At 46.5% G+C, this 18944-nt stretch overlaps 2 protein-coding genes across 2 annotated transcripts; one reads left to right on the top strand and one right to left on the bottom strand.

Annotated features, from left to right (window-relative positions):
• The first annotated feature begins 9711 nt into the window (after positions 1-9711).
• LOC124703096 (cell number regulator 13-like) lies at positions 9712-11852 on the top strand. The gene is made up of 3 exons (XM_047235304.1): positions 9712-10294; positions 10389-11097; positions 11217-11852. Exons 1-2 carry the CDS (start codon positions 9851-9853, stop codon positions 10593-10595), a joined length of 651 nt encoding a protein of 216 aa, XP_047091260.1. The 5' UTR covers positions 9712-9850; the 3' UTR covers positions 10596-11097; positions 11217-11852.
• A 274-nt stretch (positions 11853-12126) lies between these two features.
• On the bottom strand, positions 12127-18497 carry LOC124696132 (G-type lectin S-receptor-like serine/threonine-protein kinase At1g11410). Its single transcript, XM_047228904.1, has 8 exons — positions 17991-18497; positions 16957-17053; positions 15985-16139; positions 14908-15118; positions 14582-14813; positions 14317-14467; positions 13688-13964; positions 12127-12219 (listed from the first exon to the last, which is right to left on the bottom strand). Exons 1-7 carry the CDS (start codon positions 18435-18437, stop codon positions 13779-13781), a joined length of 1479 nt encoding a protein of 492 aa, XP_047084860.1. The 5' UTR covers positions 18438-18497; the 3' UTR covers positions 12127-12219; positions 13688-13778.
• Between the last annotated feature and the right edge of the window lie 447 nt (positions 18498-18944).

Below are 18944 nucleotides of genomic sequence, written 5' to 3'. Positions count from 1 at the left end.
TTGTTGGCTTGGAGCTTATTGGTTTGGGGTTTGTTGGCTTGGGGTTTGTTGGCTTGGAGGTTGATTTGAAGCTTGTTGGCTACTTGATGCTTGACTTGTGGTATCATCATTGCCATTTGATTTTTTGCCAGATGTACACTTCCTTTTATTGTGGCCCTTACTATTGCATGATCCACAATTAGTTGGCTCGCGAGCCTCTTGGAATAACTTGTTTTCCGAATGACCCCATCTATCCATATCTCCGTGATACCTCTTTGTATTTCATCTTCCACGTTTCACAACCTTCCAATCCGGATCTGGCCAAACTTGCACTCAATGATACTCTGGCCATTGTGATTGATCCAAGTAAGAAGAAAACCTTGGAGTCCATGTCCTCTTTGTGGCTTCGATTGAGAACTCGGACTCCCGAACGGTGAGCAGGTTATTGTAGTCGACACGTCTAGTGCGTGCCGCTGTTAGCAAGTGGGAGCAAGCCAAATGAAGCAAAGAGGGACTCCTACATGTGCATTCACATGTCGTTAGGGACACACGGAAAGCCCGACCTCCGTGTTGGACACCACCTTGTGTGGTGCCTCCCGGCTCATTCACTTGGTAAACCCAGTCAACATTGTCATAACATGTAGCCATTTGGGAGTCCGCCTTCCTCGCCTGAAATTCCATGAACTCTTCAATATTCGTTGGGAACTCGCAATTTCTTGAAATAGACATTGAACTTCACGAATGTGTATTGAATGATTGCCGTCACGGGCAATGCACGGACACCCTTCAACACATTGTTGAAGCACTCGGCCATGTTGCTTGTCATTTGGCCATATCTCCTCCCATCATCATCATAAGCTCTTGCCCACTTTGAGTTAATATAAGGTGTCTATGAAGAAACTCTTGACCACCCGCGTTGAGGTCTTTGTGCTTCAGCAAGCCGTTGTATAGGTTTGCGAAGAGGCGCTCGAAGTAAGCGAGGCAATAATCTTGAAGAAGGTCGGACAACTCTTTGCTCTTGCATACCCGGTAGAAGTTTGCACAAAAATGCCTCATGCACCATCGGTGGTGCAAGGGAGCATGCCGGGAATGGCAAGCTCCACCGCATTGAGAATTCCTTGATGAAGATCGGAGATGACACACACTTCCTTTGAGGGTGGTATGACCCTCGTCCTCAATATATGGAAAAACCATTGCCAGTTATCATTGTTCTCAATCTCTACCAATGCAAAAGCCAGTGGTAGTAAACGGTTGCTCGCATCATTTGCTATTGCCACCAATAGTGTGCCCTGTACTGCCCGGTCAAGAATGTACCATCCACAGCTATGACCGGCCTACAATGTTCGAATGCCCTCGTGCATTGCTGGAATGAACAAAATGCACGGTGAAATACCCTCACTCTTTTACCGTCATGCACTGTCATTTTGGTTGCGGAAGGCTCCACCACATGCACCATGCCCGGGTTAGTTGCGGCCATCGCTAACAACAACCTAGGGACTCGGTTGTATGCTTCCTCACAATCACCGTACAACATCTTGAAGCGGCTTGTTTGGCCTTCCATGCCTTCCCGTACTTGACGTCGTAGGCAAACCGGGATTTCACCGTATCTTACACGGACCTAATGCTCATGGTAGGAAGCGATGATATCTCCGCCGAGAGCTTGTATGCAACGAACTCGGATGTGAGTTAACGGTGGTCCGGCTGCGCATCCTTGCCATCAAGCTTCGGCCCCCGGCACATGTGAGTTGCTACACAACTTGTTATGTGCCAAGAGGGCCCTTTTTTGAAAGGTCTTGCACGGACAACCCATGGGCACCTTTTATCCACACATTTTAGCGTGTACCGCTTCTTCAAGTCCGAGTGAACAATGATGTAAGGGCGATGATGCTTAATGGACAACTCCTTCAACCATATCTTTAATTAATTCCAAGAAGGTATCAAACGTGAGCCCTTTAGATATCATAGCCGTCCTACCATCCACATCTCTCTTGGATATTGGCCTAGCTCCAAGAAGTAAACTTTTGCCACCATCAACCACGGCTCCATCTGCAAGACTAACATCACGGAACAATGGTACCCGAATATCCCGTCCGGTTACCTTCTTGAAGATCTCGGCTCTTTCGGCTTCCTTAGCCGTCAAGCCATCCTCGTCAACTTCCTCTTCGGGTCCATCATCATCCGAGTCCGACGCATAGCATCGGGAATAAGGAATGGAGTGGTCCATCTCCTCTTGTGTCAAATATTTATACAAATCACCGACATTGTTGTCATTCATCTCAAAACCATCATCGCCGTCATCATGCTCGTCATACTCATTCTCCGATGGAGGTTGTTGGGCAATGGGAGATTGGACAATGGGAGATTGGGTGGCTTCTTCTTGGCTCATGGGTGGTGGACTCCTCTCTCGAACGGGGGAGGAGGACCGGTTAAGGTCAAGCTCGATACGAGCATCAACCGTCTTGGTTGCAAACAACTCCAAAGCCTTGTCTTGTGACCCGGCCACCGTCTCCTTGTAAACGGACCAACGTTGCTCGGAGTTGATACGCATTGTCTTCCAACGGGTGTGCATTCCAAACCACACATTATGTCTTCCCTCTTTTTTTTCGATAAAGGGAATATATTAATATCGATAGATACCAATTACACCCAGCCTCTGCAACAACGCACCACCCAAATGGTAGTACGGATGCACACAGCCACAAAAAGAAAAAAGAAAAACTAAGAAAAGAAAAGTCTCGCTACGGTATTCTAGAACTAGCAGCAACAATACAACCACCACCAGGACAACACCTGAACTCCAGTCTCTCCAAAAGTGACGCTTCCAAGAAGGGAACAGTGCACAAGCGCCGTCGTCACCTGATCAAAAGATCTTAGGTTTTCACCCTGAAGATAGTCCCCGCTCTCAAAACAATGCCTTCAACAAGGCCATTGCCAGGCACAACCAATTAAGGCCAGACCTTGAATTTTCACCCCGAGAGGTAAGACTCTGAACTTCACATGTGTTGCCGCCCCCACTAACATACTGCTGCTGCGACATCCAGAACACCAAGCAAGTCCCTCAACATCACAAAGACCCGAACCTCCATTGCTAGTCCCCCAATCCAGCCTTCATGATATTCTCCAACTCTGATTTCACCATGGACCAGAAAGTCATCTCATGGCAACACAGAATAGAGCTTCGCGCCGCTCCCTCCAGAACCAAACGGCCGGAATAAAAGCATAGGTGCGCACGACCGAATACCACCCGATCCAGCAAACTCCAGGCATAAAGTGCACTGTTACATTCGCCGGCGGAGCCTTCCGGAACTCATCACTCCGGCCAAATGAAGAAGTACCAGCCTCAGGAAGATCACCATCTTCGCAAAAGAAAAACCCTAGGACAACCACCTTTATTGAAGCCAAGCAAGCAGCCCCACGCCACCCTTCGGAACCTGCAAGATCTGCCGTAGCCATGCCGTTGATATTCCCCGCCTCAGTCGGCACCATGATCATGGCGTTGTACCCGATGAAGCCGAAGTCGACGAAGCAGGGATTCACAACGCGACTCCTCAAAACCACATAGGCTGAGATTTGTGGTCGCGCATGACGGATCCCCTCCGATCCAGAGGTCTAGGAGCGCCCTATGCTTCTCCTTGAAGACCAGCAACGAAGACGATCTCGAACTTGGGCAGCCAACGGAACAGTAGACGCTGTCTAGGAGGATCTAGGGATTGAATCCCTGAACTTTAACATCCAGCCAACCAACATCAGATCCCAGGCACAACCCAACCGCCCAATGACCTCCAGCCATAAGCAGATCGGGCCGGCGGTGGCCTCAGGCGGCTGTGCAGCCATCTAGATCAGATGTCCATGCGAACGACTCTTGTGCCCAGCATTCAGCCGATGTGTGCATGCTGCTGGCGCGTACATGGCCCAGCTGATACGTACACGCTCCGGCCGGCCGCTTGTGTCGATGCCGCTGCCGTTACTCGCGATTCCGCCGCTTTTGTCGGCCAGCGGCGGTCCGAAAGAAGGCACATAGATCGGCAACGTCCTCCTGGCCGCGGGGTGGCCGGATGCGTCCGGATCGGGGGCGGCCAGCGACGGCTAGATCAGATCGGTGGTGATGGGTAGAAAGGGAAGATGACATCTTGATGCAGCGAAAAATAGAAAAAAGCTTATTGAGGCACCCTACCGCCGCCGTCCGCCGACGGGCAGCCTCCTCCGACGGCAGCAGGGTGGACACGGCGGCGGATCGAGGAGCTCTAGAGGTGGCGGCGTGGGGGCCTCCGGAGTCACCCGTGAGGCGACCCGGGAGGTTATCTTTCCGATTTGCCTTATGTCTTCCCTCTAGCTCAACACCATCATTTGGCTCATTCCAATTCAACTCAACCCTCACTTGTGCTACCACGTCCGCAAAGCTAGGGCTAAGGTCAAACACCAAGTCAACCTCTTCCGGATCCGGCTCTATGTTTCCCTTCAAGAAAGCATCCTTGTCCACATGATGAACATGAACAATTCTTTCCATCCCCCTAGCATAATGGGAACAACACATACACACATGTGTTCATTAGTTACCATAATCAACATAATCTACCCATACAAACTAGCACACTACCATTTCTCCTACTTCAACAACCCTAACATCCAACCAAATCCATCTCCACCCTCAAATCAACCAAATCCACATCTAGGGTTTCACATGTAGATTCAACCAAATACACAAAATCAATGGATGAAAAGAAGGGGAACGGATGAGATTGCCTCAAGGAACGGATTGGGAACGATCACCACGGGCAGATCTAACGATATCCAAGAGATTTGAGTAGGGATTTGAGGGGGGGGAGAGAGAACCGGGCGCATTCTTGAGGGGAAGAAGAAACAGAGAGAGGAGAATGGCTGGGTCGGGCTGGAGTGGGCTCGCGCGGCCACACATAAGTGGATGTGTGACGCCCTTGCCACGGGCGCCACACTTTCAAAGTGTGTCGCCGATGTGGGCGGCGCCACACATCCTGCCACGCCAGTTTCGAGCACACCTCAGCGTCGAGAGCGCCACGTCGGATGGGAGTGTGACGCCGGTAGCACGGCGCCACTCGGCCAGGTGTGGCGCCAATTGTTAAGGCGCCACATAAAAGGGTTACATGAGTGAAATAGTTTGCTTGGGAGGGTCGATCATGTCTATAGTTTCAGAAAATGGTTATTTCTGTGTAAATCGCCTCCACCGCACCTGGTGGCCGGGCCACGAAGTATGTTGTCACGTCGCATTGGACTGCTTGGCCAGATCACTCCATTCCTTTTCGCCTCGCGCCTACAAAATCTAAAAGAATCATCAATTTTGGCGGAATCTCAGGACTAGGAGGGAGATAACTGCGGCGATCTATACTGGCCACGATCACGAGCCTGCGAGGGCGTGATTATAGGCATCGTGGTTGGTGGTGGCGGTTGTGCGTGACCACATTCGGCATGGAGCAGCGGCGGCTTCGCCACCGGATCCTTGTCGTGCCTCTCCCACTCCATAGCCCTCCACCATCCGCCGCCGGCGAGCACAGAGCCACGGTTGTTGCGCTCGACCGTGAGGAGGCCACGGCGGCACGAGTAGCCAGGCCGAAGCGGATGCGCTCCTACTCCTATGCTGCCGGCATGGGCCTCCCGGATGAGATCGTGGTGTGGGATATCTTCCTCCGCCTCCCCTCCAAGGCGATCCTACGCTGCCGCGCGGTCTGCCGCTCCTGGCGGGGCATCACCTCCGCCCCCGACTTCCTCCTCGCCCACCACCGGCGCCAGCCGTCGCTCCCCCTCGTCGCGCTCGACGCCACCGACAGCGGCTTGTCACTCTCCGACGCCACCGCCAAGTGCTGCCCACCCATCCTCGGCTTCGACGACTACGACGGCTGGAAGCTCGCAGCATCCTGCGACGGCCTCCTCCTCGTCTCCCTCTCCAACGCCCGCTTCAGCATCTGCAACCCGGCCACGCGTCAGTGCGCTCCTCTCCCAGGTCTAACCACCGTCCGCTACATCCACGTTGCTGGGCTCTACCCCCACGGCTCGTCTGGAGACTACCGTGTTCTCTACTGGAAAAGGCCAGAGTACTACATCCTCAGTATGCAGCAGCGGCACTCGTCCAGGCGCATTGGAGTTCCTACTGCTTCCCCTGACATGGCGATGGTCATGAGGGAAGAGGAAGGGTTGATTTCTAAAACTAGGGTTCCACCTGTCATGCTGCGCAACTGCCTTCACTGGAAGCCTGCCCACTACGACGATCCCAACTATGCCGCAGGTATAGTTGTTTTCGACACGGTGACTGAGTTGTTCAGGCTTATGCCTGGCCCAGCTGCTGCTGCCACCACTGCCAGCCGACGCACCTCTTTGCATGACATGGATGGTTCTATTGGACTTGGTTGCTTTGATGAGGAAACTGCAACGGCCAAAATCTGGGTGCTGGAGGACTACGAGAAGGAGGTCTGGTCATTCAAATACCAAATTCAACTCCCAGTATGGAGCATGCCTCACCATGCATATCTACAGCGTGTGGTCTTGCCGCACAGTAGAAACATGTTGGTCTGCCGTCACTCTAACTTTTTCAGTAGTTTCATGTTCCATTATGACATGAACGGCAATTTGCTAGAGGAACTCAGATGGGGGCCATGGCGTTCGAGCATTACCAGCCATTGGTTCAAAGAAAGCCTTGTCAAGCATGGCTTCTTCCCCAGCCCAAGTGGTGCATCGCCACTTCTTTTCCGAAGGCTCAGAGGTACCTCAACATACTCGTAATTCATGCGTTAAGCTATAAAGCCATTTTGATGCCTGGATCCAATCAAATAAAACACCCATTTTGATGCCCGTTCGAGAAATATTAAACACTTTTATGTACCATTATACCAAAGATATTTAGTATTGTAATTCCTTGTACGGAAGAAGAGTTATAAATAGTAGTGTTAAATAATAACCATATAATGTACCAAAGAAGAATTGCTGTATGCTGGGTATATAGATACAAACAACATTGTTTTTCTGTGGAGATGCATGAAAGTATATTTATTTTGCTTGGAGATAGTTCTACAATATATTTTCTTCCGCACATCATGAATTACAGGTCTTGCTAGTAGATTTCTCCATGTACTTTGTTATGTGTGATGATAAACTCGGCTATGTTATGAACACTTCGGTCGTTAGGTGTGCATTGGTACCCTTCATCTGTTCTTTCTCAGAACAGAGTTTGCCCCTTCAGTGTAAACAAAGGGCAGACCAGGACACCAGTTCTCTATGTTGTGTGACTCTGTACAATCAGGTTACAGTGTAGTGCAGATATTGCATCGAAATTTATAAGTTTGGATGAAATGTTGATGGATTAATTCCATTAGCCTTGTACTCTGAGGTTATATGCCTATGTGCATCTGATTCCGGTGTTTCATTTATTTTATCAATGTTTGCAATACATATTTGGTTGGTTGGTTATACTTATACACCAAATATAACCATTTCTATTATGAACTTACCTTCAGCCTACTCTGGGTGCATGCCCGTTTAACCTCACCGGCACAAATCCTAAGATTCTATGGATGCTTGTTTAATTTTAACCTTCGGATCTTGTTCTTATTGTAACTTGACGTTGGCTCTATCTGCTGTTTTTCAGATGACGGCAGAATTTGATAACAAGTACTGGGTGTCTGGGTTACAATGAGAAGAATAATTTTTGGTGCTGCGGGGGAAAGAGTTTGAACTAGTTGTGCCACATTCAGATACTTCTGTCTGATCACAATATAGATACATGCAATGTCCCACTCCCACAGTTGCTCCTTCAGTACATTTACTTTCGGTTTTCTATTGTATGAATATTATTGCAGTTCTTCTAGTTTGCTTGTACTGGATTAAAGTTCTGAAACCAGGTTTTAATACATCCAGTGCATTATTGTACTGAGTTTGTGCATCCAATGCATTTGTATAGCATTTATCATGGCCAGTGAGTCCACTTTATAAAGGAAGAAAATCCTTCTCGAAATAGGCTTTCGCCCCGCTTTATAAATAAAGCAACGATCATACATGGGTTCACACACACGAAAAGTGAGATACAACTCGAAGACAACACAGACAACAACTAGCGACGAAGCAAGACTACAGCCCTCCACCATGCCGCTGAACTTGCCCTACCAAGCCACTTCTTGAGTTAAAGATCCTCGAGCACCAAGGCAGCACCTTCAAGAAGGAAGGCGACGTCGTGACGCCGCTGCTGCCCGGGCCAGCAAGCTGGTCCTAGGGTTTCCCCTGGCACTCGGCAGGGAATGGAGAGGAAGGAAACCACGACGCCCTCAAAGGAGGAAGGACGACACCCACAGGCGCCGCCGCGTCGGTGCCAGACACGCCAGCAGGGATTTCTCCCGTTCCTCCAACACCCAAACCCATAGGATCTTGACCAAGAAGCCCCGAGGGCGCCGCCAGGTCCAAACCACTAGGTCTAGCACTAGCGCACACGTGCACGGGCCGAGAGGACGGAACGACAGTGGAGCGACAAACAGGTCAGGCGCAGCCTCCATTTAGCTCGGGCCCACAAGGCCCGCAAAGCATCACCCAGACCTAGGCCCGCCTGGCCTGGGTCCGACGTGCACGCTCGAGGACGCCGCTGCCGCCGACCCGCCGTCGTCCTACCACCCCCACGCCCGCCCGATCTGTAGCACGAGTGTCAACCGGCGGACCGGCCAGATCCGGCCGACCGTCGACCGAGCACCCCACCGCCAAGCACGCCGCCACCAGCCACCTCTCGAACCACTGCGGCGCCGGCGCACCAGCACCGCCGTAGGCCACCGTCCCCCAGGGTAGACAGCCGCCGCCGTCACCACCAGATCCGGGCCCGCCTGGCCCAGATCTGGCCCGCAACGCGCATAGCCCGCCCCGGGAAGCTTCACACGCCAAGCACCCGTCCCTCGCGCCGTCGAGCCCGGGAACTGCAGAGGTGGACTCGAGGCCACCGCCGTCGCCATGGAAGGCAGCCGCCGCGAGCACCACCACCCGCCGCCGCCTCCACTGCGGGAGGTCGCCCCGACGCAGCACGCCGGCTGTTGCCACGCCAGGCCTCGCCGACCATCGCCGAGCCACACCGCCGCCAAGGAGAGCGCCGCCCCGCCCGGATCTCCTCGCGACGGGGAAGGGAAGGCCCACCGCGCGGGCTTTGCCCGGCGGCGCACGCCGGCGGCGGCAGGGAGGGGTGGGGGGTTGGGGACGAGGTGGGAGGGAACTAGGGTTTCCGCCCCAGGTCGCCAAAGGAAGAAAATCGAGGTACATCAGAGACCAAGAGTACATATACTCTGTGAGCTGAACAGAGGTCTCTTTCATGAGCTCTGATTCCAGCGGAGATGAATATGGACGTCACAGAAGATGGGAACCTTCTCGAAGAGTTCTACCATGTGTGCTGGCTGATGGTTCGCCCAAGTATCACTTCAATCTCTAAATGCTGCTCATACAGTCCATGGAAAATGGTTTGTTTAGTATATCTGTCAAGAGAAAAATTCAAACCTTGAATAATTGGCCATGTGTGATGTATGACCTGCCGCCCTTCTCCACATGGGCAGAATCTCATTTCTTACAAATCATGCATACACAGAAGCTGGAAGTTCCAGGAACCTGTCCAACTTTGGACCCATCTTAAGCTGTCTTTGTTCAAACGTCAATGAACGAGGAAAAGATTTTTTTAAAAATTCAACCATTGAACAGGACTACTTTGGATCGCCAGTCCATTGGCCACACTAGTCAAAGTCACTGTTTTCACTTGTACCAAACCAAGGCCTTTTTATGAGCGGCTAGTTGGACCTTGCTCTCCCAGACTGAACATCCTCATTCTTCTCTTGGGAGGTGGGACACTAGCTCAACTCCAAAATCCTTAATCAAAGGAAGATAAGAGATGGCTCTAGTTGGTCAGGCTGCCATGGTTGCGCAGTTTGCAGGAGTCGATGCCTACGGGCTCATCAAGATGATCGCTGAGGCAGCGCAGACGGTGCGCAGAAACAGAGCCACCTGCCTGCAGCTCGCTCGGCGTGCCAAGATGATCGGCGATCTCCTGCACCAGCTCCACTCGGCGCAGCTGATGCAGCAGCCGGAGACGAGGAACCCGGTGGAGCAGCTGGAGGAGACGCTCCGGCGTGCGCTGCTGCTCGTCAGGTCCTGCCAGGGCCGCGGATACCTGTACCGGTGCTTCATGGGGTCGCGGCACGCCGATGAGCTCCGCGAGGTGCAGGGTGAGATCACCTTCTACCTCCAGCTTTTTCCTCTCGTCAGCTACGTGGACACAACCCTCACCTGGGTGAGGCTCTTGAACAAAGGTGCTCCTGAACCTTCATGCAAAGAGGTACAGCAAGTTCAGAGTCAATTATAACTATTCCTGACAATTTAGCAGAAACTAAACTCAGATCTGAACTTTTATGATTTGTTCTTTTCTACAGGCACGTGTGGTAAGACCATATTTTGTGCCATCCCTGTTCCTCTCGCCGGATGAGTGGTGCTTGGTAGTTATCCAGGAAGTATATTTTCGCACAGTATACACACGGTTTACATCATCTTCTCTTCTTGTAAAAGTTGTAATATCTACTAATCCGTGTGCGGAACTTTGGCATCTATATGCAGGAGTTAACTGTTCTGCAACTGACTAATTATTTATTTTCTTATCATTTCATTCAAAGGATTGACAGTTATTTAGTTAGCACACTGTTTCTCAAAGTGCTAGCTAGTACACTATTTTGCTTCTCATGGAACACGTTAGTGCTTTTGTCTCCAGAGATTTCACCTGATCCAAATCACAGTTGTAAGTTGATCTTTCGTGTGCGTGCAAAATAGGTATGTTAGTATTTAATTTTCCTTGCAGAGATATAGTTGACATCTGACTATCCGAATCTTGGATACTATTGTTTGTTGCCACTGAAGTTTTTTGGTGATTGTTTTGCATCGGGAAGCTTACATTTTGATCCATCAGGATCGCGAACTTCCAGGTTCGGAGGTGCAATTGCTCGTGCCATTGGATCAGAAAGTCGTTCCAGGTTCGAATGCAGAGTTGTTGGTCCCTTCACATGATGCAGCAAAGGTTCCAAAGGCAGCCTGTGTATTGCACCACAGGTGACTTCGCTTGAAGGCCCCTCTATCTCTACATAAACAAAGGTAGCATTTACTAAACCCAATTTGGGATTCATCGCCGAGGAAAATAGCAATAATAGGTCTTGCCATTCTGCATCACATCAAACCTTGACTTGCAATTTTTCACCTGCTTTATTCTTCAGAAAGGCAAGCTACGAAGCAGCAATAAGTCTCAACTCTATTGCTACTGTACAAATGATCTTGTCTTCAGAGCTGAAAGGGTATAGATAAGCGAATCATGGGAACGTTAAACCTTGGTTCAAGAAAAACTTGCCTCCTTATCGAAGTAATTTTGACCCTGAAGAAACCATTTTCAATCTCGGGCGAAATGCCCGTGGCTAGAATTTACAGGAAGTGCAGAGATAATACTATTGTGTTTCTCAGAGATTATTTGATATGTTGCCTTATAGTTGCGCATGGCCACTGATATAGTCACGTACCATGGAATTTCAGCTTCGTCAAATCTGAGTGTTGTCCTGCTTGTATGGTTTCAGAAGAAAATGAATTTCAGCAGTTTCTGGTGTTGTACGGTCTCAAGTCATTTTTTACTCTGAGACCGACGCCCTCCTATAAAAATCAAGAGAGAGCAAATCGACTCATCTCATAATTTTGTGTGAATATGTATACTGCTCAAGCTGCCCTACCTCAGCAAGAGAAAAGGAAGGCATGCATGTGCATCGATGTAACAAGATACATTTTAAAGATGGTAAAATTGTATACCTCCCCAAAATTTATTGCAGATACTTTTATACACATGTGCAAACAATGTGATTTTTCCAGATTTGGTTAACATATACTATCTGTGTTTCAAAATCTAAGACATTTAGTAGGCTAAAACAAGACAAGTGTTATTTTGGTGGTCATCATGTTGGAGCGTACCCGTATAAAATGTATCTTCTATGTGCAATGTGTGCAACCTATCTGGATAGCGCCCAAGAAGTTTTAAAGAAATAGCAAGATGCATCAAGTGCGCCACAAAAATAATAATTCAGATTCGATCAACAGCAGAATTATATTTGCATATGCATGGATGAGGTTTGAAATTGAAGTTTTGTGACAAGGTAGACTCAACTATGTCTTCTAAAACAAAATCTTTATAGAGACTTTTAAATGTTCATCTGGCGAGATTGCTGCTAAAGAGCATATCTATAATCTATAATAACTAAATAGGAGAACCCACTAAAGCTAATTCTCTCAACATGCAGCCATGCCACCTCATTTGCCTTCCATGTCATCATTTTAAGCCACATCATGCAAACATTCCACCTTTGCAAATAACTATTTCTTCTTTTCTTTGTGCATGATACTCACTGGATATTGAAAGAAAGTAAGCGCATGTCTTTTCTACTTCTCCACTACGCATGCACCTACATATTAATTCATTTCCGTTGCCTGTTGATCTTCGGCCCAAAAACCCGTTTCCTTTTCATCTTCCTAATTATTACTGGAAACGAGACCGACGGACTCTCTCCTTATAAGTTGTTCCATTCCCGTCCTCCACTGTTAGAGTTGGACGTTCTGCAATAGAAAGCCAACACAATGGATCTGGAGGAGAGGAACTTGAAGCCCCCGCCCATACACCGACTTGCTATGCAACGACAGTTTGGAGGATTCAGCACCACCCTCCGTGAGCACCGGTGAGGTGCTAGATCGCGCGGTGCCTGTAGGTCGGATGCCCTTTCTTTGCGCCATCTTTGACCGCAAAGAACATTGTATTTCTCGCCCGCCACTTTGACAACACCGGGAATTTCACATGTAAGAAGGTAGCTAACCTCTAACCCTTGATTTATTTCGTAGTTATCCTCGCTGTTCTGATGATTTGGCTTTCTACATGGTCTGTTTTCAGCTCATAGATGGTGTGCAGGACAAAGAAAATTTGGAGTCGTCTTCGCCTGCATTGGTGCCTTAACTCACGGGATTACACTGACATCTTGTGATTCAGCCTGCAGACCGTTTCCATCCTCTCACCATATTCGTATCAGTTGTACTTCCCATAGGTCTTTCTGACCAGATACAACAGGAATATGGACAACATCAAAACAAGAAAAGAGATTACAGCAACTGTCAAGCCATTCTTCAGTACCGTGTATTTTCCTAGCTCTATGAGACATCATAAATAGCGAAGGTTTTAAAGTTCCGTTCCTACTATGATGAATATTGTGCCTTATTTTTTCAGTACTATATTTTGTCCCGGCCTAAAACAAACTGGTCATAAATCATGACAAGAGTTTTATGAAAAAAATTCTCCATGCATCTCCAAGAATGCGAATTTATTTCCGGTGTGGTAGCAGCTCTTTGTGGTCTTAGATGTGCTCAAAGCAACCCAGAAGGATTACCTACAGAATTTGGCGGCATTAAAAAAAATGTATTTTTGATCCTTATTGAAGAAGATATATAAGGAGCCATGTGAGTGCTACCACTACTGGTTAGTATATGAGCCACACTTTGGTCAGTAAAATGTATCCAGACGACTGTACAGATGTGCCCAGAGACTGTAGCAAGTTTGTGTTTTATAGCCTAATATATATACTGAATTGCTAATGTTTCTTGCATTTGTATTTAACACTTAATTTTTAGCAAATGTGCCGCAGCAACGCGCGGGGCATCGTCTAGTATTATATGAGTTGTCCCCATGATGTTTGTACTCTTTGGCCATCTTCTATCAGCTAGAGCACCTTATTACAAAGTGGCACCAGACTGGTGGTTCATCTGGCACACTTGATGCTGCAAAGCATGACAACAACTTCCGACATAGAGGGCCGATCTTCGACACGATGGTGAACGCACATCAGCGCTATCTTAATGCATTCCATAATCTGTGCTTTCTCATTCTTCTTAGCAGCTAATAACGGATCCATAAGCTTGTGCAACTTCTTTCGATGCCTGCGTGCCTGACATAATTTGAGAAACATTCAGCATCTTGATTTATTGAAAGACAAGGTTTTTGCGCAAAAGGAGAAATGAGGAGAATGCAGCTAGTGCTACCAGGCTACCAACGAGGATCGGACACATACAAAAAGTCGGTAGCGATCAATAGTAAAACATTAAAGTTGTGCAATTGTAAACAATAAATATCATCAAGTAAGGAGTTCAAGAAACTGTGGAGCTGCAGCTGTTCTGCACTAGTGCAGTGGCACATCATCCATCCACGAAAAGGGATCAGTATCTAGCAATTACAGCTATGCTGAAAGAAAGTAAATCCCGTAATTAAATGCTTCACTGCATACTTTTAAAAATACTTACATAATCAGGAAGAGATCCTAGAGATGCGCTCTGCATATAAAACCGAGACAACTTTCCAGCTATAATCTCAAGAAGTACAACGCCAAAGCTGTATACATCTGTCTTGTCCGATATCATTCCAGTAGCAACATATTCAGGATCTGCATAGGCACTAGCAGATGAAAAGGGATCATTAAGACTATGCACGTGAAAGCACTTCAAAAAAGAGGATAAGGCAAGAGGGTTGACACTTCCAACTGGAATGTTGAATCAGATGAGCACTTACTATGTGCCACAAACGAGCACTTCTGCAGTCATACTTGGAGTTAATTTTCTAGCCAGACCAAAATCAGAAATTTTAGCGTTCATTTCACGGTCCAACAGGATATTACTTGCTTTTAAATCCTTGTGCACAATGCACATCTGAGAATGCACATGCAGATAGAGAATACCATCCGCTATCCCTTTTATTATTTGAAGACGCTTAGACCAATTAAGAAATTTTCTTTTTGATTCATCTACAAAAACATGAATGCAATGTTAGAAATAAGTACTTGCTTAAAATGGCCAGAACTTTTTTATGAAATAAGCCCTGATGTAAGTATAACTTGCCAGCAATGATACACGCCAAGCTTTTATTTGGCATATATTCATAGACAAGTATCTTTTCTTCTTGCTGAACACAATAGCCAAGTAGCGTGATTATATTTTTATGTCGAAGATTTTGAATGATTTCAATCTCGGCTCTGAACTCTGCTGGACCTTGATATGAAGATATCTCATGTCTTTTGACAGCAATCTCAAGACCATTAAGAAGTTTGCCCTGAAAATATCAGATGACAACATTATTGAGGGGACTAGAACAATGTTTCAGGTGCATATTGAGATCCACTGTTGGTTTCCCTTGCTGGTCAGGTGATCCAGGAGAGCAAATGCCCACCATCAGTGGTGTTACCGTTATGTGTAAGCATTTTTTCAAGGGAAATTTCAGTTGGATACTATCAACCGAGCATTATTCTTCCTTCTTAAGAAATACAAATATCTCCGTAATGTCAAATAAGAAATTGACAATTTATAAACATTTAAGCTCTAGTCAGATAGGGGAGTGGAACATCAAGCCCAAGATAAGTTCGCAAGCAGTATTAAAACATACTACTCTACAAGCTTCATCCCACTGAAATTCAGACATGCTTCAACTAGCAGGGGTGGAGAAACATAAAAGGACCCCCACACAATTTCAACCTACAGCCAGTTAAGGAGTCGAATGATGAAGGGATTGGTCACCCCTCCCACAGACAGGTACAATTACTTTAATAAGCTGACCGGCCCAATTCAGCATATGAATTTGAATGACCCACCGCCATTTTGTTCTTGCTCTGCCATTGGATACCACGTAAAACTATTCTAAAAAGCGGGTTCATCTATTGGAACAAGCTGATAAATTTCAAAATGCCCTGTTGTCAAGGTTGAAGCACAGCTATTTGGACACAAAGTACTATGGAAGTTAGATATGAGGGTGAACTTCACATTTTAGTCAACATTGGGTTGAGAAGTCAAGTTTTTCTATATTTATCTCTTAGGTGGGAATCTGAACTTTCATGCCTCAAGTGCTATAGACATTTAGTATCACAAGCTCTTAAGTGGTTCAAGATTTTGTTTCATACTACTTTTTGTCTCAAGAAAGGTTACCTTGTAAGTATAGCCAAATCCACCATGTCCAACCATGTTTCTCCATGATAAATTGTCAGTAGCAGCCAGTATCTGAGATAAACTAAAATATGACAACCCTGCTCCTTTTTCAACACCGAAGAGATTTGCCAATTCTTCCATATTCTTAACTTTACCTGGTTCACAGGGAAAACTTCACCTTGTCATCTAGTACTGGAGGCATATTTGGAGTAAACACTCTGCGTACTTCTTCTGAGGGATAACTTTATAGCTACCATACACATAGTCAGGATTACAGGGAAAATTATGATAAACTAGAGCCATAACCGAAGTTTCCCTATCTTGTAAAAAAAAAAACGGTGCAGTTTTCTTCTCGACGATTTCTTATATACCTTTGGCGTGTTCTCGAGAAAAAAGGTGGAGTTAATGAAATACTCTCTGTCAGGTATCCTAGTCATATTCAAGCTTTCTAAAATGAAACTAACAAAATGACAAAGTATTGTACTACCTCCATTTCAATGAATAATCCCTATATGTTTTTTTTAAGTCAAACTATGTAAAGTTTGACCAAGTTTTTAGTATAAATTAGGACGATACAAAATCAATATCATTAGATTAGATACATCATGAAATGTATTTTCATATGTTATCTATATAATATTATAGTTGTTAATAGTTTTTTCTAAAAGTTTGGTCAAAGTTTACTTAGCTTGACTTTTCAAAAAAAAGACCTTATTCATTGAAACGGAGGAAGTAGGAAGCTGATCCTTTTACGATACTAAGATAATTTTACTTTTAAAATCTCTTTCGTGCACTAAATCATAACTTCGTTAAAGTTCTTTTGCCCACACAAGTTTTCATCAGCCCAAAGGATGCTGCAACTCTGTTGACATAGTATTTAAGATAAAAATAGATTTAAAGAAAGACCTTAATGTGATTTATGGCACCTATATACAAGTTTGAATAAGTTGTCGGTTAAGTGCATGAACATACTTGTTTCTTGATCCTCCTCAAATTTTGAAGGAAGATAAGTTTCCGGATCTTCTAATTCAGTTGCCTGGAGGGCCTCCCTTCTGAGCCTGATGTAGTATCGAATACATTAATAAGATATGCTGAAGAAAGAAATTAAGATATGACTATTAAAAATAAATTCCTTTTTGTTTGTAAGCATCGGGTTGACGAGGCGATGATTGTATCCTTCGAATTAGTACACAACTATCTAGCAAAATGGTGACTGTGATGTAGGTGGAGTTTGGATGATTGATTCATCTGACCTACAATTGTATACTGCACCGACTTATGCAAAGATAGCAGATTAATTTGATAGAGTGGTCACAGTATTCATTTTGGTTATAATTTGAAGGCATATGTTGTCTAAAACGTTTTATTCTATGGTGTCATGTGGTTAGCAAAAGTTCCATCAACAAACTGGAGTCAATGTTTACAAAAGCTTCAATTCTAATATCAAGTATGGTAGCCTTGTAGGTGAAAGAAAACGCGACCGCATCAACGAACCACGAACTAAATTAGCATAAGCGATCTCTGCCAACAACAAATAGCGCTTTTAAAACAATAAAACAACCTAATCTGAAAGACTGAATTTAATTGGAAAGCACCAGGTCCAAATTCGTTTCTCTGACCAGGCGTCACTGATTGAATTCCTCCATGACCGCATGGTAGGTGAAAATGAAAGAAGACTTCCGCACATTTTTTCCATGGATGAAGGTACATCACATTTGAGCAAAAAAAAACTATGACCATTTCTCTAAGACTTCAGAAGTTGCATGGTCTTGAACTCGAGTTTTTGTAAGATTATAATCGATCTGAGAGTGTTCGTATTAGGCTAGTCTTTCATGATTCAAATAATTAACTAAAATTGAAAATTACACTTTCTTATTTACTGGGTAATTGAGAGATCTAAAAAGAGTAAGGTCTATAACCAAATCTGTAACTGAAAAGCTCATGCACATATGTAGTTGTACCCTACATTTATCTCTAGCTAGAGAAGACAATATCAGACGATGTACCTGTGTGCCTAAAGGGCGGGCTCTGTTCAGAAGCTGCTCAAAGGTACGGCTGGTGTCGACGAAGCTGACAAGGGGGAAGAGCTGGAGGTAGAAGGTGATATCGTTCTGCACCTCACGGAGCTTGTCAGCCTGCTTGCCCCCCATGAAGCAGCTGTATAGGTAGCCGCTGTCCTGAGAGGATGTGATGAGCATGTATGTATGGCGGAGGGTCTCCTCCAGCTGCTCCACGGGGTTCCTCGTCTCGTGGTGCTGCATCAGCTGCGTGCTTTCGAGCTGCTGCAGAAGGTCCCCAATCATCTTCACGCGCCGCGCTAGCAGCTGGCAGGTCTCCCGGTTCCTTTTAACAGTCTGCACAGCCTCCACGATCATGTTGATGAGCCCATACGCATCCACCCCGGCGAGCTGCGCCATGCTCGCCGCCTGACCCACGCCGCTCCATAGCGCCATCTTCTCCCAACTAGTTTGCTGCCAGTGCCAGGTCTACCTTAGAGAGCAAAGAAGAACAAGTAAAGAAGCACCCAGTACACCACACAGCTAGAATATGCCATAGGACATGGAAAACCGGGGAGTCGCAATCTAAAGGTCCCTACATGAGCAAGACCCTTCTATTCTCAATTCTTCACGCATTTGAACATGGAGTTGGGGAGTTATACAAGAAAGCTGCTGTGATAGGATGGCCACATCCAAATTGTTGACTCAGAGAGTGGACTATTCTACGCTGAAAATAGGATCGGAACCACAACGCTTACCATGCCATCAACCACGCAGAAATGCAAGTCTTTCTTGCTCCCTGGCTACTCACATAGGTCCTGAATTTTCAGCGAGCACATCGGAAAGGGTCCAGGAACCATCAGAAGGACGCATCACTTCTGTGGAATTCTCACAAACACCTGTGCTGCGCCAGAGAGGTGGAAACTACTCCACCTATGCAAACCCCTGGCGCTAGAGAGACGG

The sequence above is a fragment of the Lolium rigidum genome, chromosome 3, assembly GCF_022539505.1.
Source record: "Lolium rigidum isolate FL_2022 chromosome 3, APGP_CSIRO_Lrig_0.1, whole genome shotgun sequence".
In the NCBI taxonomy this organism is placed as follows: domain Eukaryota; kingdom Viridiplantae; phylum Streptophyta; class Magnoliopsida; order Poales; family Poaceae; genus Lolium; species Lolium rigidum.
The sequence above is the reverse complement of the archived record's forward strand: the minus strand, read 5'-3'. Positions and strand labels throughout refer to the sequence as shown.